The following is a 23,091-nucleotide window of genomic DNA, read 5'->3' as shown; positions in this document are numbered from 1 at the left end:
ATCAGCGTCTGCTGATGGCCTTTATGAAAGGACAGGTCACTGCCCTGGGCCCACCTGAGGTTCTGGGTCCCGTGAACATGAGGCAGGGCCCAGGCCCCCTTGGCCGAGAAGCCCTGGGTTAGGATCAACCCTGTGTGACCAGGACCTAGGGGCTGTCCTCTCAGCTCAAAGATAGTTAGACCAAGAGGGGGAGGAGCCTTTGCAGAGCAAGGAGACAGGGAGAAGGTGGGGAGAGAAGCAGGACGCATTATATCCCCCCCTCAAAGCCAGCCTTGTGGCTTCACGTGGCTGAAAATAACTAGGGGTTACAGAGCCCTGGAGGCGCGCCCACACTCCCATGCATGGCCTCATTCAGTCCGCGGCACCCCCGAGACAAGGGATTCCAACCTTTAATGCATTCAGATGGGGAAATTGAGGCAGAGAGCGGTGAACTACCCTGCCCGATGTCACAACACTGGTAAACGGTGTTACTCAGAGAAAATTTCAGATGGCCCGACCCCAGCGCTCATGCCGCGCAAACGCTGGGGATGCGGGCACCTGCAGGAGCGGCAAGAGATGCAGGCGGGCCCAGCGCACCTCCCGAGGAAGCAGAGGGAAGGGCGGGCATGTTCCGAAGCTCGGAGACGTCTCCTAGAGACAGGAAGCAAAGTTCGTGGGACTCCAGACTGTGTCGGTGGCCCCATCAAGAAACTCAAAGCGGGGACCCCAGCAAAGGCGTCTGCTCTGCGGTTCACATCCTCCCGTAGGATTTCTCCGGAGGCTCGGCCTCAGCACGTTGCGGCAGAATGAAGTACCCTCCCCAGGAAAGACACATGCGCAGGGCCGGGGTCAACATCAGGATCGAAGACTTCTGCACAGCTTCCAGAGTCCGAAAGCTGGGACAATGTCCCTGTGTTACCATGCAGAGTGGCATTTGTCCACCCACTGCGAGTGCCCGTGGGTCCTTTATTGGGTCCTTGGCTTCCGAAAATTCCAGCCAAACTCCCTCACCCCCAGCTGCTCAAAGAACAGCTTCCAAATTAAAGTTAAAAAAAAAAAAAAAAAAGGGCGCCTGGCTGGCTCAGTTGGTTAAGCGACTGCCTTCGGCTCAGGTCATGATCCTGGAGTCCCGGGATCGAGTCCCGCATCGGGCTCCCTGCTCAGCAGGAGGTCTGCTTCTCCCTCTGACCCTCTTCCCTCTTGTGCTGTCTCTCATTCTCTCTCTCAAATAAATAAATAAAATCTTAAAAAAAAAAAATAGCTGCTCTTCCAATAATTTAACATCCTGGGCATTCATCATGGGCGTCTGGCAGGCTGGTGTTGAGCGTGGTACCAAGGCAGGCTTGGAGGACTTCTTGGAGATGGCACATCTGTGAACTGCTTGTTCCCCTCCCTCTGAGGAGATGAGAACTGGGATGGTTTAGAAATGTCTGTAGCCATGTGACATTAGGGGGCTGTCCAACCCCTTCTTGACAGGTTTTTATCACATGCTCAGTAGCGCCTACAATTTCTGGGCAGATACAACGTGTCTCAACTATAACCCAACAGCTTACAATCTGGAATCACTTGATCAAAAGATAATTTTAACCATGATTTATCAAGAAACATGGTAAAAACCGGCTTGTGACGCGGGACTAGAGATGAATGAAGCACCACTTGCATTAATTTGGGAAAGCTGAAAAAGGAGGAACCTGAACCTGCTGGACTTCCTCCTCTGAGCACACAGCTCGGGAGAGTTTTCTCTACTCTGCTCAATCAGATCAGCAAGAGACGATCTCACTTGCCACATTAAAAATATTAAATGCTGACAGCAGTGTTTGTTGATTGTATTATATAAAAGCATGGTTTTGCAAGGGTTTGAAAGTGTTTAAAAAACAAAAACTACCACAGATAGTTTAGGAGTCTCTGCTGTTCCATGGAATTCTCCAGGTGGGATGGGAAAGGGGTGCTCCTGTGTGTGTGTGTGTGTGTGTGTGTGTGAGAGAGAGAGAGAGAGAGAGAGAGACGGGGTGGTCAAACACAGGGGAAAGGGATAAAACTGCTCCTTTTCAGCAATAAGAGCACCACTGTGTTGTAGTTACATGTTGCATTATCTCCATGATAAACAAAAACACTTGCTTCCATTTTGGTCTAAATGAAAAGGAACATTTTCCCTTTCCTGAGCCAGCTTTGCCCCCGGCCAGTTGGCTCAGAGCCAAGGCTACTGAAGGGCTGCAATCCCAGGGTCAGCCCGCCGGAGACCCTCCGCTCTCCCCCTGCAAGCCAACAGTCGTAGGGACACAGACGCAGAGCCCTGCCCCTCCCTCGCTCACTGGCCCTTCGCTTTACACCCAATTTCATGGAAACCTTGCTCCAGACAGAAGCTGACCAGCGGGTTCACGGCGCTCCAAGGGACCCCCCCCACAGAAAACCACTGCACAGAGCACAGCCCTGGATTCCCTGGCCCAGAGGAACGTCTCCCCCACAACACCCAACCCGAGGGGACCCGCCCAAGGCCACAGCGGCGGCTACTTCTCTGCCTCCTGCAGTTCCCTCTGCGTGGCTCGGAGGAGGCGCCGGAGCTTCCAGAACACGTCGGGGGCTGCTCTCGGGGGGCTGCGCGCGGTGCGCCGGGGGTCCGCGCACTCCTGCACCGCCTCCCGCAACTGCCGCTGCAGCGGGAAGGATAGGGCCGAGCTCCAGAGACTCGAGGAGAACCAGTGGCGGAATATCTTGTCACAGATGACCTGAGGGACGGCAGACGGGGCGGTTAGTGCAGGGCTGCAAACCCCCAGCGCCGGGGATGCTCCAGTCCCAAAGGTGCCTTCCCTCCCAGAACCTGAACCACTCAGCACCAGGAATGGAGTCCCGCATCCAGCCCTGGAGCAGACGGGGAGGGCCCGGCTCACTGAATACCCTCTGAAGACAGAGGGGAGCAGAGAGCGCTGGGCAGCCGCTGCCGCGGAAGGAGTGGCCCCTGAGCCGAGTCACCGCGTCGCTGAGGACTTGCTCGGCCATAAGCCGGTCACCGTAACTCGCGATGACCGCCGGGCAGCGTTGTCCCGAGGGTCCAGTGACGTGTGGGGAGAAGTCGTGGGCAAACATGATCGCATGTTGAGACACCTGGAGAAAAGACTGTCCTGGAAGGGACTTTGAACCCTTTTATTTCAGGAGCAGAAGTGAAAAATTAAGCCACCATCTCGCAGCCTAGAATTCTAACAGGGTGCAAAACTCCCCTGAATCTGCAGATCTCCTTAAATCCTCCACCTAAACGCGTGGCCTGTTCCCACAGCTTTCCCAGGGCTGCTCCCAGAGCTGCGGAATTAATGGGCTTTACTTTTCTGTGTTGCACTGTCTTGGGCTCACTAAGCAGAGGCCTCAGTGTTTTAAAGCTACTTTTCGTAGAAGATAAGCAACTAACTTCTGTTTCCCCCTCCCTGCAAGGGTGAGGATTCTTTTTAAAAACAAATGACCTTAGTTCTGTTTTGAATTGATAATCCATGTGCAAAATTGTTCAATGTCCCCAGGGACAGACCACAGGTAAGTCCTAGGTCTCCATGCTGCTCCTGACCATCAGACACTCTGCTCCTGGCTCTGGGAGGCCATCCCTTCCTTGAATGTCCTTCTAGACAGAGTACATGTACACGCATCTCCTTTCCCTTCCACTTTGCACAAAAGGCAGGCTTTTGCACACTGTTCTTCAGCTTCCATTCCCATTTAACCGAATACCAGGGAAAGCCTCCCATGTCGATTCTTACAAGGATTTCCTGTTGCTTTCATAGCTGCACCTCAAATGTGTGGGTAGATCATAGATTATTTAACTATTCCCTATTGCTGGAAATTGAGGCTTTTTACTAACTTTTGCTATTATGAACAATGCTGCAAGAAATATCTTTCATGTATGTCATTTTCACTTTGCACATGTGACTTAATTTCTAGACTAGAAATTTCTGGCCCTAGAGGTATGTGCATTTTTTGTTTTAGTATCTATTGCCCAATCGACCCCATGAAAGTTGTCCTGAGATACACTCTCACAGCAATGTATGATGAGAACACTTGTCTCCCCACTGCTCCACCAGGATCTGTGCTGTCTTTCATTTTTGCCAACTGATGGTTTAATTTGCATTGCTCTTAGCAGTCAGGGTGAAAGTTATTTGTGCTTCCTTTCCAGTGAATCGTCAAGTTGATATCCTTTGTTCACATTTCCATCAGATTGTTGGCCTTTTTCATATTAATTTGCAGATACTCTATATCGTAAGGACATCCCCTTGCTTTGGTTGGCTCCCTGGAGAGCGGACTCTAAGAGGGAGGTGTGCAGGCAGGGATTTATTGAGGCGCGCTCCTGGGAACCAAGCCTCCATGGACCTGAGGGAGAAGGAAATCTTCCGGTGTTCCTTACTGAGGCTGGAGACTGGGCTTCACGTGTGCCCCAGCTCCCACTGACCCGTCCCTGGACGCTGCCCCTGGCACTTGGAGTAGCCACGGCAAAGAAGCTCCAGTGGGGAAGGACAATCTTGGGGGACACTCTCTGAGCCTTAGGCAGCAGCTGGTGCGTGAGGACCCCCTTTGTCCCCTGCTCTCCTGATCTGTACGAGCATTACCAAACAGTTTGCCCATTTTCTCATTTAACTGTTAAATTTTGCTCATATTTGGGGGGATTTTGTTTTGTTTTGTTTCCACTATATGGATTTTTTTCAAGATAGTGAAATCTGTCACGTGTTCTTCCTATGGCCTCTGAGCTGTGTTCCATACTCAGAAAGGCCTTCATTACTCTCGGGTAGTATTTTAAACTCTCCCAGTTTTTCTCTGGTACATTTAGTATCCTATTTTTTTGGGGGGGGGGTAAATACTTGAGCCCTCTGGAATTCAGTTTAGTCCGGGGTGAAATAGGAGCTACCCAGCTGACGGGTGCCATTCCTGCATACCCCAGCTACCTTCTGCCGGCCCGAGAGCTACCTGTCGTTACGTCTAGCTCTGAAATTTTTTAAAAAATTCTATTCCTTTGCTCTGTCAATTGGGGCAGGGTTTTTTTTTTTTTTTTTTTTTTTTGAGTAAAATTTTAAGTTAGAAAAGGAATACATTAGGAGGAGATGGGAAGCCCAGCAATGGGGTCTGCTGGCTGCTCCATCCAGGAGACCCCCATGGGGTCATTTGACCGACAACCCCATGGGCCAGACGACACTGCTTCCCGCTGTCCCTGTCCCCACTGAGCACATCGAGCCCAGGTGGCATGGAAGGGGTGACCTGGGCCACATGAGGGGGTGCGCCGTGCAGAGGGCAGCGGCGGCCCCAGAGAACGATGGTCCCCCCGCCCACGGGGGCAGCCACCTACCTGCAGGTTACTGTTAACTCTTTCTGCTCCACACTTGTTGACGCGCAAATCACACTTTGAGAAACAGTCGAAGAAATTGCAGTCTTCATCTCCTGTGCAGTTCTGCTCGAGAATTTCCCTCATTTTAGGTTCAAAAAAGGCCATGTCCACGTCGATGGCCACCACCTGTAACCAACACAGCACGTGGCCATCAGAGGACACCGGGGCTCAGCGGCCCGGCAGCCGGGGCACCTCCGTTCCCCGTTTGCAGTGCAGGTGCCTGCTGGTTGTGGGATCACAGAACTCTGCCTGCCGGGAAGAGGAGCCAGGCTGTGCTGGGGGGCGCCTGCTTTATTCACACAAGCACCAGGCATTGACGATATTGCGAGGCTTTCGCTGCAAAAAGGACCTTTGCTGTCACTGGCGAAAGCTTAGGATTTGGAACTATAACTAGAAGTATCATTTTTCAACTTTAAACACTTTTTCAGCTTTAAAAGTAGGATCTCTGAGGGTTGCCTGGGTGGCTCGGTCAGTTAAGGGTCCGACGCTTGGTCAGGTTGTGATCTCGGGGTCCTGGGATCGAGCCCTGGGTCCGGCTCCACACTCAGTGCACAGTCTGCTTGAGGATTCTCTCTCCCTCTGCCCTTCCCCCCATACTCTCTCTCTCTCAAATGAATAAACAAACCTTTAAAAAAAAAAAAAAGCAGCTTCTCTGAAATGTCTTAAAAATAAATGAATTCCCCTCCCATTGCTGTATCACTTTGGCCTCTGACTTTTAGGGACCAGCATTATAAATGCCGTGAGACCCAGATAGTTTATCCCCATGAATATCAACAACGAAGAAACCGAACTCCCGGGGCAGGTCTGTGGGTATGATGGTGAAATTGGGTGGGCATGACCTACGCTGTCTACTTATGGCATATCTGTGACCCGAGTCAACTGGCTTCCTACTGATGCTTGGATGGACGTGTGGCTGGGAAAGGCAGCATCAGCCCTCTCGCATTAGGGCTGATGCACATGGACCCTGATCCAACAGCACCAGATACTAAATGTCGCCGTCAGCAGGAGCCCACAATTGGCCCCCTGCAATTTCGGATTTGTCTTCTTGGCTTCAAACCAAATAGGCTTCAAACCAGAAAAGAGGAAGAACATCTACATTATGCAGATTTTCCACCACCACCTGAATTTAAAAAATAAAAAAAGATGATCTCAAACTTGATAAAACCTGGAGTCTGCCCAAATCAAGCAGTTCATAGCTTCAAGGTATTAAAAAAGCTCTAGGAAGACTTGATGAATTTGATGGAGTCTGTGGCATCTCACAAGCCTTCACAGGCCATCCTCCGAACACGAGCCCTTCCTTCTGCCCTTGGTAGCATCTCAACAAGGCCTCACTGGCTGGGGTCCATTTCCTCTGCAACTCGCGGTGTTGGAAGCTACATTCCCTGGTTTGGGCTTTTGTTGTTCACTCAGGAGTGATCCCAGAGGCAGTAAACTTCCTTGGGGGATGATTAAGTAAAACAGAAGAGGGAAAATAGTTTCTTTCAAAATATATGGAGAATAATGAACATAAAGAACAGGGAACTTTTCCCTACTTAAGAGCTTTGCCTAATTACTAATTCAGGTGCGGCAAACAGAAATTACAATTTTAATCAATTTTTCCTATCTCATTATTTAGCCAAAAGAAATAGCTAATTTCGCTATTTAACCTAGCTAATACACTAAAAATATATTAGGCTGTGCTCATGAATCTATTGTCTTCATAATTTATTATCAGGACCAGAGGGCCTCCCTCCTTTCTCTACTTTCTGGCAATCTCCCCAGCCTCCCCTGGGCTCCTACATACACTTTCAGGTCCTTGCAACTTCTCGCTCCCGTTCCTGATTGTTCCCTTCTCGTCTCCCAGGGAGAGCCAGATTTATTTTTTAATTTTTAGTGTATAGTGCAGAATAGATTACAGCTATTGTAAGCCTAACTCCACACACCTAAAATAAGAACAGCAACCAAGCCAGCAGAAAGACCTGCATACGGCTTCTTTAATCGTATCAGGAGAATCCTAACACTCTTCCTGAATGGAATGACGTAACTCGCATCTTCATCAAACTTCATCCCAGCATCAGACTAGAAAGGGTTGAGAACTGTTTCATTCCCCACTGAACAGTGTGGCTCCCAAGTAGGACACACATCTGTTTCAAAGGAGCACTTGCTAGCAATGGTCTGGAGGCGTGAAACAATGGTGTTTCCCAGTTGTTCCTGTGCAACCGCTAGAGGAATTCTCAGGACCTATAAGTGGGGCCCCGGAGAGAGGGAATGACTGCAAGTCACCACGTCCCACCCCCAGAGTGTCGGACCCAGCAGGTCTTGGGGGGAAGGCAGAAAATCAGAATTTCTAACAAGTTCTCTGGTGATGCTGACACCGCTGGGTCTCATTTAAAGTTGTGAAATCATAGGTAAAGTTAACGAACTCAGGGTCTGTAAGGAGGTCAGTAATGCCAGGGTTAGCCAAGGGGGACCCTCTGTCCTCCCTCCCCGTTCTCCCCCAAGAAGAGGAGAAGAGCTCAGGCAGAGGCATGGGCCTGTGTGCCCCAGCATAGTCCACAGGGCGCAGTCTGGGACTAGGTCAAAAAGTGCAGCCCATTATTTCATTGAACAAATATTTCGTGCCTATCGTGCACAAGATGCTGGAAGGCACAACTCTAGTGCAGTGCACAATCCAGCAACGTGCCATGTTTCCCTTTCCCCGGGGAAGACCGGTCAGCTCCGCCTCCTTCCTACAGCCTTTCCTGGGAACCCAGCCCAGATAGCGTCGCAATTCCCTCGAGTGTTACCGCTCCTGTGGGGTTCCGCTTGCTGACACTCCGTAATACTTGCTGGATGAAGACTCGGGTGTCAGATGAGCACTGGCCCCATAACCGCCAAAGCCAGTGGTGTGAGTGGACGCGCCACACCTCCTTTCCCAGGGCCGTGGGGTGCCTGGTTTCCCAGGACTTCTCTGAGAAAGAGAACTGTGGTCCTTCATGTCCATTACATAAACTTTCTGCTCATGAATTAGGGAAGCTTGGCCAGGATTTCACCTCCAAAAAATATGCTGGCAGATTTCTGGGGTGTCCCTCCCCTTCACAGCTCAGACCATGTCTAGAGGTCTCGTGGAGCTCAGGATATTGCAGACGGAGCCGAACGCCTCCAGAGCTCACCACCCAGAGTGCAGACCCTCCAGAAGCCTCCCAGAACCTTCTGGAACCTCTCGGCTCTTTCCCTTCCACACGTGGAGCCACGCCCAGCTTATCAATCCCTCTGGGGCAGCCAGGGACAAGGAGGGCATTAGGACAAAGAAGTTTGGGCAAGTTGCCACGGTGCTCCTCACAGTGACAAAGGCTTGATTGGAGAAGGGGTTCACATGGGGCACATTTAGTTCTCTAGGTTTCAGGCTGTTTTAAGCAGGCATTCCTATGCTACCTGCCCTGGAAGCCCTTGGCTGGCAGTAAGAGAGCCCTCTTTTTGTCCCTTTATGTTTTTAACCAGGATGAAGAGCACCCTTCTGCCATGAGCCAGCACCCTCAATGAGCAGCCCCCTGGTGTGGCCGAAGTCAAGTTGGCCTCATTCGCCAGCTGACTTGTTGCAGCCTGGGAGGGGAGGACCAGGACACAGCCCCCCCCCCCACACACACACTCCACATGGGTAGGGCTTTCCCCTGGAGAAGGCACCGGAACTCCAGCTGTCCCTCTAGGAGTCTCACCCGCGGAGGGGAGACTAACTAGAACCGCTCCAAGAAGGAAGTATCAGGAAAAGCCTGACACTATGACACAGCATGGGCGGTGTGAAAACAGCATCCTCCAACTAGCACCAAAGCCCCCAAGGCCACCCTTCTTTGTCATCCGCTGTGGCTCCTCGTCTCCTGAGCATTGTTCTCTGCACTCAGCAAGAACTGGCTTTCTAATTAGGTCTAAGAAGCTGCTCAGCCGCTTTGGAGAAACCAGAAGAGCCATGAGGGAGGACAAACCCGCCGTGGGTGTCTTCGTTATCAGTCCCCCTCCAGGGAGGTGCACGGGGCCTGTGTTCCTCAAATTCTCTCACTCACACCCCAAAGGAGGTGCTCCGGCAGGTCCGGCTTGCCCAGGCTGGAAGCTTGCATTTCAGAAACCCTCTCCTAGATTCTCTGCCCCCCCTGCCCGCCATGACACGCACGCCTCCCCCATGCCACTCACCGTGAAGTCACTCCTGATGGCAAAGTTTTCGGGCTTGACGTCGCAGAGGTGGAGGCGGTGAGAGAAGTCGTCCTCGAAATGGCTCACCATGTCCAGGAAGCTGAGCGCCATGTCGCTGATGGCCTTGGCCTGGCCCCGGCCGCCCCGGGGCGCCCCCGTGGCCCCGTCCAGGGGGAAGAGGGCCCGGTGGCGGGGGCTGCCGGCGGCCAGGTACTCCACGGCGTAGAAGTGGCCGCAGGAGCCCAGCACGGGCAGGGCGTGCCGGCTCAGGTCCTGCAGCAGGCTGAAGAGGACGAACTCCTCCTGCTGCAGCAGGGACCAGAGGCTGGCCAGCTGGCCCCGCCAGCGAGGGCCGCGCCTCCCCGGCCACAGCGGCCCCAGGCTGCCGCCCGACAGCTCCAGGCCCAGGGCGTTCTTGACCTCGCCGGCCACCAGCAGGAGCAGCTCTGCCTCGGGGAAGTCCTGGCCGCCCCCGTCGGCCGCGTCCTCCAGCAGCACGAGCGGCTGGAAGCTGGAGAAGGCCTCCTCCTTGGACTTGAGGATGATGGGCCGGCCGCGCCAGTCGGCCTGCAGCACCTTCTTGCCCCTCTCGAAGTACAGACAGCGCTGGTACAGCAGCTTCTCCCCGACGCACAGGTCCTCACAGAGGTCTCCCACCAGCACCCCGCCCTCGTACTCCCGGCACTGCAAGGAAGGGGACAGTCGGTCACAAGGCGGGAGCGGCCGCGCCGTCGCTGGGCGGGGCAGGGAAGGGGCCAGCGGGTCCCTGCGCGCAGACGCTTTGATCAGCCGTTGGGAGAAAGCTCACGAATGTGAGCCACGCAGGCTATTTGGGTCAGTGCGTAATTCACTGAAAGAGCTAAGCGAGTGTCTCGTATTTATTACATTATTCACCCAGGCCCAGGTCTTCAGAATCAGGACACCGGAGGCGAGACGCGGGCTCCCCCTCCACACCGCGCCCCCGTCCAGGCATGTGCTGCTGGGAAAAGCCTTTCACCCGCTGGTGACCGTTCGGTCAGCTGTCAGAGACAGGGCTGTCCGGGCCAGAGGTTCTCGACGCTGGCCACACGTGCAGGTCGCCGCGGGGAGCTTTGAATGCCACCATCCAAGAAGGGCTAAGTCAGATCTCGGAAGGGGGGTCCCCAGCGAGCGTCACCTGGTGCCAGGCCAGCCACAGTGACCACCCTCCCAGCAGTCCCCTCATCCCGCTGTCTGTGACACCAAGTGGTGCCGCGTCTAAGGCCAGCAGGTCTGGAAGGGTGACAGGGGTTCGGAGGGGCACCCTCCGGAAAGAGGAGTCAGAGGAGGCCCCGTGGCTGGTCATGCCAGCGGGACTGGAGACAGGCGCATCAGCAACTGGCCCTCCAACGATGGCCAGGGGAGGCTCTTCAGAGCCTCGGGTCCTTTCATGCTGGTCAGCTTTGCATTACAAGCAGCTCAAAGCCAGACAATGGACTTCCAAGGCCTGGATATAGGAACAATCCCCAAATCCCCAAAGCTCTGAAAACTACAACTTTTTTGTGACTCAATGAGCCTCACGTGGTACCAAACCCCAACTGAAGAGTTGTGGGGCTAATTGTAGTCTGCGTGTATTCGACTTGGTGTGAATTTCCATACATTGTGCTGCAGAATTATTCATTGGTTTGATTACTGGTTCTGCTTCATATGCAAAATACAAGGTATATGATCCATATTATTTTTCTAATGCCCAAAATGTGTGACTTCAAAAACATGCCTGGCCCCAAGGCGTTAGATAAAGGACGGTGGACCTTTATAAATACTCTAGTTTAATTGTTCAAAGCACGTATTACCAGAATGCTTATTAAAAAGAAATATCCCCAGTTCTTAAAACAAGTATTTGGATTTTCGGGACCATTTCAGGCAGCAGCTGGACAAGAGCCTGAAAGACCCAGGCCACGCCGTCTGACCGGAGTCTGGGGCTTTCTCCTTTGTGGGCTTTCGATCTTAGTATATCAACCTTGGGTGGTGAGTGTGTCACACCCGCCAAGCACAAGGATGCAAGTGACGGAGACCTGTATGTGGTCATGAATCCGCCCCAAGAGCTTGGGCGTGCCAAGCTGGGCTGCTTTTCTGTCTTTGGAAAACAGACACCCGTGATGACGTTGTGTTAACAAACTGTGTTAACAACTGCGTTAAACACACTGGATGCTGTGCTCATCTTGCAATTTAACACAACACACGCTGGTAAAATGCCATCCTCTTAATTCCATGGCTTGGGGTCAAGAAACAAGTGTTGAAAGGATCAGGACCCTTTGAGTCTCTCGCTCTCTGCTTAGAATCGCTTCCATATCGCCCCTTGTAAGTCACAGCCGCTGACTCAGGCTGCCCCAGACCTCTCAGGATATTCTCAGAGGGGATCTGGGGATGGAAGGGTGAAGTGTTCTAGACAACCAGGAGCAAAAAGGGGCCATTCATTTTACTTGTTGCTGGTTTTTTCCCTACGCTATCTGGTATTTACAGAGTTTCACATTTCTTTAGTAAATTTCCTTATAAAGTCCAAAAATTCCTTTAAGTCTGATACCCAAAATTATTTGATTCAATTCCATAAACATCTTTGGAGTGTTGTCACATTTAGAATTGAATCAAAAGTGCTTCTGTATGAAGTACAGAACAGGAAAAGAAAAGCAGGTGACAGAACCAGTCTGGTGGGAGGGGGTGAGTCCTGAGCTGAGAGCTTCAGAATCCTGGGAGAAGCCGGAGAGAAGGGAGGAGACAGACACTCTGCGGCCGAACCTGCCACTGGCCAGGAGAGACACCTGTGGGCCAAGGAGACTGCTCCACTCCTCTGGGACTGGGAACGGCCACGGGCAAGGCCTTGCTGCTTCAGCCACACGTGGCCACCTTCAAATCAATAATGCCACTCTCCCGACCTCACCCAGCTGCATGTGAGCTGAGCCCCTATCCAACTACAGGTACCAGGCTCAGGAGTTCACATTACAGAGGTGGCTGCCTTCAGAACTCATAAATGAGAGCAGAGGATGATCTGTGCAGGGTAGGTACACTGCCTTGGCTCTGGGGCAGACTGGGTTTGCCTCCTGGCTCTGCCCCGTACGGGCTGGTGGCTTGTTTCCAAGTCTATAGCATGGGATGCTGATACAGTGTCACAGGAGACCTGTGAAGGTCAACCAAGGTCACAGGTGCAGAGGACCCATGGTCTTAGTGAATGCTACTTCTCTTCCATCCTCTCCAGCCCCGGTCATTGTGGTGGGGGTGTGGGGGGGTGGGGGGGTAGAGAGGGAGGCTTCTTCCCGGAGAGATGTGCCTGAGCTCAATTTTGAAAGCCTAATTGCAGTGTGCCTAGCAGAGAAGGAGAAAGGGGGCAGTTCCATTGCAGGAAATAAGCTGTGCAAAGAGCCAGAGTTGCAAAGTAGTGTGTTCAGAGAACCAGATACAATTCAGGGGGATTGGAGAGCAAAGTTAGTGCAAGCACCCGTGTGTCACGAACCGGGCTGTCCTATGAGAAGATGCCATGTCTCCACCACACAAAAATGCTTCTACCCTGCAAGGGCCAGATCAACCTTCTGCGGGTGGGGAGGGGGTGGGGAGGCAGCCCGGCTGCCCCTGGAAAGCCTCATCTCCGCCCTCTGCCCCCAGCTCCCAATCCACCAGACTCACTTGCACATCCTCTCTCCCACTGACTCCCCATAGCACAGTGTTTTCTACAAAACTATCCTGCATTGATGAAGTCTAGTTCAAATCAAATTAAAATCTATACAATTTTGCCCCTGCAAATTTGGACGGCCGTTCCAAACAGGAGTTGCAAGACATTTTGAACAATGGTATAATCATCAAATTGGGCATAGAGCCTATCAATTTTGGAGGGGAGCATTATTTGGGGCTGTTTTCCTGAGGCTTACCACATTGGGGTAGAAGTGTGCCTCCTGCAGGGCTGACAACTTCGGGGGCTGCAGTGTCGAGCATCAGAAAGGCCAGGAAAGTGGAGCGAGGTGCCCAGGACCCCAGGGGGCCTCCAGCTACCATAGGGGAGGTCTTGGGTTTATGACCTAACTTCTGGTACCCCTGTCACCTCGTTCATCATAAGAGATAGTCAACACTAGAACAGGGTGTACACAGTGTGGTTATTACCGAGTTACTCTTCATCATCATCCTTTAGGATGATGTGCTTTTGGCATTTTGGGTCCTTACTGTCTTATAGAGACCGTAAAATTCACACGCCAGGGCTCTGCTGGCAACCAGTGCTGGAGTGAGTCTGCACAATCCTTTGGCAGGTCTGTGCCTCCTAAACCCGGAGAAGAATTAACCTCACATTTAAACACCAGTGAACTTAAAGGACAAATTACAAGTTTACGAGCTAATTAAAAACTGCCATCATGTGAGAGGAAATAGTGAAATTATTTTATGAGCAGCATGTCCTACTGAAGTAGCTATGTTTTAACTCAATAAAAGTGGTTTGTTCACTTGAGCTCAGTGTTCAAAGTCACTTTTCTCTGAAAACGAGGGGGTGCTGCCGGCATGAACACAGGTAAGCTTCTGTGCCCAAATGTGCGTACATACAAAATCCACAGGTATCACATTTTAAAATAAATTAAAAAAAAAAACAACAACAACAACCAAGTAAACAAAGTCTCCTTACCATGGATGGGCATTTTTTAATTACTTAAACTCACAGTGGATTTGTGTTTCTAGACTATGTGCATCCATACAAATGCACGCTCCCAGAATTCTCAGTGCTGGTAGGAATGTCTCAGCAGTTGTTGCTTAGAATCTCTCCAGCTCGTATCATGGTTCTCAGGCAAAAACAAAACCTGTCCACTGAGTCTGAGAAACTGCTGATGGGGTCTCAGAGGTCATGCCTGAAGGCTGGGTTTTCTTTTGTGTATTTGTTTTTGTTTTTAAGGAGCATGAAGTCTCTGCGTGGTTAGCAACAGAGCCCACGATAGAACTCCTTCCCTGAGCAGCCGGCTGTGCATTGCAGAATCTCAGAGCATTTAGCCTGTCCACTGCGCAACCCCTCTTGACCCCTGGATGGCTCAGAAGATACACATTACGCACATGGCCAGAGCACTCAGGAAAACAGAGACATTCCCTGCTATAAAATCTTTCTGGATGCTGTAGTCCCACTGGGACCATGGGTTTCTACCACAGCAAAGAAAGTTAAGCCCGCCCTACGAAAAAGCAATCTCTACTGGAGGCAACTAGATTAAGTCACATCAAGAGCCAAAGAGCCAAAAGGGAGTTAAGCCTTCTGCATAACAGAGCCCGTGGGAATATTTTTGAGATGCCTTGAAAATGATATGCTACAGAAGGATGAAGCATACCCAGTTGTTACTCAGGGCTTTCGTTATCGGGGAAGCCACCGATTGCCAGGGTGTCTCTACTATCACACTGCACAGGGTCGCATACTGTCTCCAGACGCCACGACTGCGTGAATCAGGATAAGTTACTGTCCGTCCCGGGGCTCATCTGTGAAGTGAGGAGAGTATAAGCACATCCCCAGCACAGGTTATCGAAGGGCTGAAATGAGCTAATACGCAGACAGCTACTTAGCCCAGGGCCCGCCCAGAGCAAACACAGCGGGCACCCACAGCGCGCCTCCTCTGCTGCCGTGTGCAGTGCTCTGCCCTTGGAACGGGGAGCCAGGCTTGGTGACGCTCAGCAGCCTGGGATAGCCCGGGGCACAGCTCACTAGAAAAGAAGGGCTCTAGAAACCTCACAGAGAGGTTGACGAGGGCTTACAGATGTCTTGATTATGAGATGTGCTGAAAAGCCATGGTCCAGAGGAGCACAGTGGTCTGACTCAAAAACCTCCAAAGCTAGAGGACCCAGGGCTCAACTCCTTGGAACAACTCCAGTTGGCTCTTCCAACTCTCCCCCCTTCCAGGGCCATGAAGTACGCTGAGCTCCCTGGGCAGGAGGGGTGCCACCTGCGGGAGCCGGCAAGCCGGACTCCCAGCTCCCTGAGCTCTGCACCTTTGTCTGCAGACTCCTCTGCAGACCAGCAATGGCACCTGGCACACTGGCAGCCTGGGACCCCAGCGGGGGTGCGGGGCTCCCGGGCTCTGCCAGGGAGGGAAAGGGCTCCCTCTGGCTCAGCGGCAGTGCGCTCCTTCTGTGCTTGGTATTCCGAGGGAAAGCTAATGAGGGTCTGGAGAGCAGTCAGAAAAATAACGGCCAGTTTTTTTATTAAGGACAAAAGCCAGGCAGAATGAATTGAAAGTGCCTGGGAGCCTGGAGACAGAGGGTCGATTCAGCCTGAGTCCTGGGTGGCCACCATGCCAAGCTCTGCATGGCAGCCAGGGCCCAGCAGAGTCTGGGTTGTGGAGACCGAGGGGCTGTTCAAGCCCCGTTCTAGTTCAGAGTGTCCTGGGGCACAGGGAGCCAGGGTGCTGGGTGGGGCTGACACCCACAAATTCAGAACAGAGAAGGTAGAAGGGGACGAGGCAAGGAGAGAGGGAGAGAAAGGCAAGCCCTGAGCACAGGTGAGAAATAATGGCCCCTGGGAACGGGGTGCCCAGATGATGCTTCCAGAAAAATCAGTTCACAGAGACAACGTCAGATGAACTTCAGGAAGACAGACAAAGGCAGTATTTCAAATTGTTCTTTGGGCAGTAGGCAAGATGGGGAGCCTTCAGAAGCAGAGCCCACATCTTCAGCTTCATGTCAGACTAAAAACAACCCCAGCTGGCAGCCATTAGAGATATATTGGTAGAACCTCTAACCAGAATTGGTTTTAATTTACGAGCTGGCATGCTGCGAAAGTTATGATTAGCAATTACCTAAATTATATTAGGCCATATAATGTCCATTAGTCCTTTTCCCACTTAACCAAAGATAAATGAGTGAAAACAGCATTTTTATTTTAATGAAAAAGATTATTGTATTATTTTTGTAAACAGGTATTCCATCCTGGAAAAAAACCTCTTTTTGTTCCTTAAAATTAGCCAATCAGTCCCCCCAAAACGGAGGTGAAATAAGCCTTGTAGAAGGAATTTTTATATGGGTTACTGAGAAAGTTGATCAGTTTTTGTAAGTTAAAGAAAACTTGATAGAATTCAGTGTAACAGTCCATAGATGATTGATAATAGATAGGTGATTGAGAGACAGGATGGAGGGAATCGTTGATGAGGGTCTCACTCGCATCATGATCAATGCATGACCAGACTCAATTAAGGAATATGATTTGCGTTTGTATGTTTCAGTCCTTTAATTTTTCCAATCTCACTTAAAAAAATTTTTTTTAACTTTTAGGCTATGAAAATTTGAAAACCTACAATCTCAAAAACCCCACCCATATGTAAGCAATTGGACTGTAAACTTCCCATGCGTCTTTTGAAGATTTCTTAGAAAACAGATCATCTTTCACAGCAAATGCTCAGCTAGATGGTCACTGTTTTAGGAAGTGAGTAATTGCGTCAGAAACCAAAGTGGCCGCATTTGCCGGCTGTCTTCACCTTTTCGGCTTTCCTTTCGGGGATTCCTGCCTCTTTCCAAGTCTTCCTAACCCCCATAATCTTCCGGACCAAACGGAGAGACTGAGAGCCACCAACGTTTGGAATGAACGGACGAGCATCTGGGGCCCAGTGCTCACAACAGCCTGCCCAGCCCAGCTAGGACCCCTCGGGCGCACGCCTGTTCGCAAACCGCTGTCTTGGCCCCAGGACAGGGGTCTGCGGGGGTCCGCTCGCCTGAGCGCACTCTGCCTGGGGTCCCGCACACCGCGCCCGCGAGAGCCGCGGCGTTGGGGCGCAGGGAGTCAGGGGGCTGCCAGCCGTCTGCGCTGGGCTCAGCGGGACGCACCGGGTTGGAATCATACAAGAGCCGCCGAGCGAGAGCACCCGAGACCAGAGGCGCGGTCCCCGCCCGCCCCGAGCCCAACACCGGCCGCGCCGTCGCCAGCGCCCCGAGCCCGGCCGCCCCACACGGGACGCGGGCACGGAGGGGCCGTCGGGAGCCGCGGCGCAGACCCGCAGCCTGGCTGAGCGCGGGCCCAGGGGCGGCAGGAGGGCCGCTGGGCAGGACTCTATCTTGGGACCAAGGACCGACTTGGGCGAAAGGAGGGAGGCACCTCCGCGCACCCACAGACTCCGGGGCAGAGACGGGTCGTGCGCACCGGGCATTCCACCACCGTGTCCGGACCCCCGCCCCCGGGGGCCACGGCCGCGCCCGCCCCCCCGCTCCCGGGGCCAGCGGAGGGCGTGCCGCCCCAGGCCCCCGGGAGCGCGGCGCGGGGCCGTGCGGCGGCGGGACCTACCAGCGCGGCCAGGATGCGCCGACTCTTCTCGTCGGTGCAGCGCTCCGAGGGCACGCCCGGGTGCGCGCGGAGCAGCAGCGCGGCCGCCAGCACCCAGCCCGCCGTCCACGCCGCGCAGGCCAGCAGCGCGCCCCGCCCGCGCCGCCCGCGCCGCCCGCGCCGGCCCCGCGCCATGCCCGCCGCCCGCGCGCCGCGCCCTCCCCGCGCTCTCCCCGCGGCGCCGCGGCCCGGCCCGGCCCGGCTCGCGGGGCGGGGGCGCGCGCGAGAGGCCGCGCGAGGGGAGGGGAGGCCCGGCGGCCCGACTGCCGCGCCCGGCCCGGCCTGGGGGTGGGGTCGGGTGGAGCGTCCGCCGGCCACAGCCTGCGCGCCCGCCGCGGTGCCGGGGAGGGGGCGTCCGCGCGCCGCTCGCCCTGCTCCACCGCCGCACCCCGACACCTTTCCCACCTTTTTTTTGCACCTTTTTCCCAAGAAAAGATCCCTTTCCCCAAGAATTTGGGGTCTGGGGCACCCTCTTCAACAGAAGCCGCAGAACCCGCGTAGACTCAGACTCCCCCCGTTCAGACTCCTGGTTCCTCTGTTAACACACCTCTAATTCAGACAAGATCCCCCCCCTTCTCTGGGCGGCCGCTCAGTGCCCCGCACCCCACCCCGCCAAACCCCTGGTTGCTCTGGGCTGCAGCTCTATCCCCCGCACCCCTCTGCTAGATTCCTCTCTCCCCTGTAACCAACTTGGGCTTCCAGGGGTCGGGACCGTCGGGACATCTTAGCGACCCCGTCCGCCTTTCCCAGGCAGCGTCCTTCATCCCACTGCTGTGGCCCAGGATGCCAAAGAAACCGCCAGGGCGTCCTCTCTGCGGGCAGGGAGTACCACACTCTTGAAACGTTTCCGCTTGCCCCTGGCTAGGAGAAAGCAAGCGTTCACCACATGTGTCTAAATCTGTATGTTCGTAACACCATCTGGGGAGCGTGCTTCCATGTCCAAATCCCAGTCTTTATATAAAATAGGGGGGAGCCTCAGCCAACAGAGCTGTCTCTGGTTCTTGCCAGCCCTCTCCACCCCTCCCTGAGCGGCTCCTCCGTTCCCTGAAAGGCTTTCTCCCCTAAGGAGAGAGTCCTGGGTGGGTGGTGTCCGAAGAGGTGAACTGTCACAACTGAAGGCCTCTGAAAGCCGTCCCTCCCAGGGGCTCACACATTCACTTTAAAAAAGCTTATTCCAGGCCTCTTCTCTGCCAGCCCAAAGCCATCACCCTCCTGCCTGCCTCCACCTGAATTTCCATTCGTGAGCTTAGGAATGACAGGATCCACTCCAGCCTGATAAAGCGTTCTGTGATTATCCCCAGGGAACTGGCTTCTTAACCTTGCCTATTCTGCAACTCACGGTTTAACCTTCACAGCCGGGTGGTAGAAGTCTCTAGGAATTGTGAAACATCAAATTAACAAACACCGCTGAAGGAGCCCTTTAGGTACAGAGCCAGTATTCCCTGATGCAACAGACACTCCGACCTGGGATGGCTCCGACGAAGGCAGTGATGGCTACTGGGGTCCTTGCCGAATGGCCAGTTCTCCCACTTCCCAGGGCACCCCCAAACAGAAGCACCGCTGGGAGTATTTTGGTAAGCTGGCTGTATGGAAACTTGGTTGTCTCATTTCAAAACAGTTGTGGAGCCCAGAAGGCATCGGAGGATATTGTTTTAAAATCTTGACTTGATCCTGTAAAATTGATCCCTTGTCCCAAGAATTTGGGGGTCTGGGGCAGGAAGAGGAAGAAGAATGAGGTAAAGACATGTGAACACTTATCCTTTACAACCTAGGAATAAAAATCACAGAAGGGAAACAGAACTTGAAGTCAGAGTTAACAACATTAGGATTTGCAAGGCAGCTTTTACTTTGTAAGTTTTTAAAAATGTCAATCATACTTCTTTTGGCATTTTATAAAGAAAAAAAACAGAAGAACAAAATTTTAACCCCACAATAAAGAGATCCTTTAAGTATTCAGCATTGTTTTAACACAGAAGTTACAGTACTCTCTAGACCAAAATAAAATCCTCAGAATGCAGGACTATGCAGCCTGCCGTCCTGCTGTGCAGTTTGCACACTGCACAAAGCCGTGGAGCTGTGGATGGGGCTGAGGTCCACCAGAGCTCCGCTCACCAAACCCTTTTCCCCAGGGGGCTGCATGGAGGGGGCCTCTTTGAATTACCTGTCCAAAGGGGGCTTTTTTGGGTATTCACATGAAGGTGACCTACAGGCCAGCTGTACCCTTGATACTAAAGATAAGCCCCCAGAACTGCAAACAAACAAACAAACAACAAATACGTAATTGCATGAACAACAGAATGTGAAGCTTTGGCTTCACGAACAAAGAAAAACAAGTTAGGTCTCATCTCCCAGAGCCCTGCCTGCTGCACATTGGTACCATTAGCAGGGTTCCGCAATCGTGCTGCATGATTCAGAATGACTGGCAGCCTTCACGGGTCAGGAGGAAGGGGATGGGCAGAGCTAGGGAGGGGCTTGGCCCACTGCCTGCTTCACATCAGGTTGATTTCAATAGGCTTTGACTCCTTAAAAAAAACTGTATGAAACCCAAGAACTACTTCCCCCTACTCTCTTACCCAAACTCTGGAAATGAGTCATAATATTAGAAATGGCTGGGCACAGGGATCCCTTCAGCCATGCTGCATTCATGCAGAAATTCATAGGGTAGTTTTCCTCCGTCTTGAAGGAGGTAAAAATTTTGCTCTGCAGAGCCCCCAGGGCAAAAGTCTGCAAGCAGATGAGAGGCCCCCCGTGTTCTAGAGTCCGGGCCCCAGGCCCCAGGCCCAGGTCTCAGGCACCCACGGATTGGAAGAATTACTATGTGATCAGGGTTAGCTTGATTTAATTAAGCACTCAGACTAGACTGTGTTTGTTCATTTATCTCTTCCATTAGACTAGAGGCTACTTGAGGGTAAGCACTGTTCTATTTTATGTTGTAATCTCAGCACCTGATCTGGTACCTGATACAAAGGAATATCTGCTGAAGAAATGAGTCAAAGGTCAGAAAACTTTGAGCCCCCTGTGGAATTTTTCTTGAGAAAGTGTTTTTAACACATAAATATTTCTTTCTGATTTCCTGAGGCTAAATTGAGCAATCCAGACACATCGCAGTGTTAAGAATATGTTTGAACATATCCTTTGGGTTCTGAACTCATCTATTGACAGTTGAACTTGTCACTGAGAAAAGAGTATGAACGTTTCACTTATAGGGCATTACTGGGGGGAAAAAGGTAAAATTCTACAGTTTTCCGACTTTGATTATACTAGATGGCTTTCTTAGTGCACGATTCTGCTACATTTCCACATACATTGAGCTTATAAAAATATTTTTCTTCCTAAAAGGACTGGATAACGACAAATATGTCTGTTTTAAATATACTACTTGACGTATGCACATACATTAGCTCATACGATTCTCCAAGCAACCTGGCAGGTGGATTGAGTGAATGCCACTGTTTAACAGTTCATAGAAAAGGGCATGAGCTCCTTTAAAGGATCTGTCAGTGGCGATGGCAGTGTTAGAGGCTTCTAGACTTGATCTTCTAATTCCTGTTTCGATGTTGGAATAGCCCACTCTAGAAGTGAGAGCGTGAAGTGTTCTATATGTATCACAATCATTTGTTGTCCTGCCACTGACCAAGAAAGTTTCAAACATTTGTTATCTTTACCAGTGATTTGCAAAAGTTTTCACCGGAACAAGATTTTAACTCATGCTTTCCTACCATCTGTTTCCCATCCCAGCAGTGGCTGCCATGTTGGCCCGATGGCGAACTACAGAAAAGGGGAGGCCACCTTTCAGAAGGTGGCGTGTTACCGGTCACTTGTTATCCTGTTGTGGGGTGAGGGAGGGTAAGCCTGAAGATAAGAATGGATAGTCAAACTTCCCACCCCACTCAAGAAAAATCTCTCTTCAAAGACATTGCACACTTCAGATGGGTTAACTACACCATCGTTTGGATTTTACCATATCTCCGTACTTATCCTGCTCTTGTCTGAAGTGAGATTGGCTCTACTTTTCAAATGTGAGCTGTGTTTGGAGAGGTAGGAGAAGCGATCCTGTGTCTGGGCCAGCCTGAGTCAGGGCTCAGGGTGTAGGTCTCTCTGGGAATCCTCTACAACCAGAGGCCAGGGTCCCAGGATGTGAGGGGACAGAAGTTAGGACAGTCAAAAAGAAAGCATGGCTTCTTTTGCAATCTTGCCTAGCATCCTCAGATTGTCTAGTTTATAAAGCTCAATAACCATTTAACCCTGACTTAGGAGAATCCAACGTTCTTGAAGGAGCTGGGCAAAGCTGATGCGTCAGGATGTCCCTAATAACAAACTTTAGAACACCAACAACTTGGAAGTAACCCAGACATGTATAGTAGGGATTGGTTAGATAAACCTCCATCACCCCTAAGTGGACGATGTATGCCGTCATCGGAAACTGGGTTGTGAAGTCTATTTGACAGGAGAGGGATCACAGGAGAATTTGTCATTTCCCCTCCCTTGTCATCACTCACCCCACGTTTCCTCGGGGAATCATTCCCTCTCCCACTCAGTCCCTGTGTTTGGTCTCTACTGACAGTGGGGGGTGTGCTTGAGACAAAGCCTGCTGATGAGAGCAGCACCTTCCCCAACCAGAGGGGTGAAGCCCCAACGGGCCACCCAGAGCCAAGGGGACTCAGTTCTTGTTGGAACTGGTGGGAAAGAGGGGGCTTCTTTCCCCCGAGATGCAGGCACCAGGGACCACTGCAGAAAGAATCTGCGGGAGAATAGGGCCAGCCTCCAGGAAGGATTGCTGAGGGCTGCATTTGAGCACCTGCCTTTTCAGTTACCCAGTCCATAAATTCCCTTTGTGGCTCAGCCAATGTGGGTTGGTTTTCTGTCATTGTGAGTGTACAGACACTCACAATATATCGCTGAGGTTTCAAAACATTATGTTCCACCTGAGACTTTTTTTTTTTTTTTTTTTTTAGTGCATACCATATATTTTTGCATGTACACCAAAACTTATGGGAAGAGACATCAAATTGTTTACAGTGTTATCTCCGGATGGAGGAAGGACAGGGGATTGTATTTTATTTTTTTATGTCAAATTTCTAATTTGATTTTAGACAACCATACATTATTTAAAGATATAGTAAACAAGCATTGCTATTTATAGAGATAAATTACTGGAGGAGAGGCAAACCCCAGAGCTCTGGTATCCATAGCTTCTGGTCTCATCAGCTGCGGTGATGCTAGACATCTGAGAGATGTGGCCCTGGGCCACCCTGAACCACTTTATAAGTGCTAGTTCTTCGTCTTCTGTGATCTCACAGCCTTGCTCATTTTTCCGTAATAATTCTTAACATGGTAGGAGTTCATT

At 51.9% G+C, this 23,091-nt stretch overlaps 1 protein-coding gene across 1 annotated transcript; it reads right to left on the bottom strand.

Annotated features, from left to right (window-relative positions):
* Positions 1 to 239: 239 nt before the first annotated feature.
* On the bottom strand, positions 240 to 18,467 carry DIPK1C (divergent protein kinase domain 1C). Its single transcript, XM_045887931.2, has 5 exons — positions 18,435 to 18,467; positions 17,706 to 18,026; positions 9,473 to 10,156; positions 5,291 to 5,455; positions 240 to 2,705 (listed from the first exon to the last, which is right to left on the bottom strand). The coding sequence occupies exons 1-5, from the start codon at positions 18,465 to 18,467 to the stop codon at positions 2,487 to 2,489; spliced, it is 1,422 nt and encodes a 473-aa protein (XP_045743887.1). The 3' UTR covers positions 240 to 2,486.
* Positions 18,468 to 23,091: the final 4,624 nt, after the last annotated feature.

Source organism: Mirounga angustirostris, unplaced genomic scaffold, assembly GCF_029215605.1.
Source record: "Mirounga angustirostris isolate CCGP_5_RB_7025 unplaced genomic scaffold, mMirAng1.0.hap1 SCAF_14, whole genome shotgun sequence".
NCBI classification, from domain to species: domain Eukaryota; kingdom Metazoa; phylum Chordata; class Mammalia; order Carnivora; family Phocidae; genus Mirounga; species Mirounga angustirostris.
This window is presented reverse-complemented; position numbering and strand designations above follow the sequence as displayed.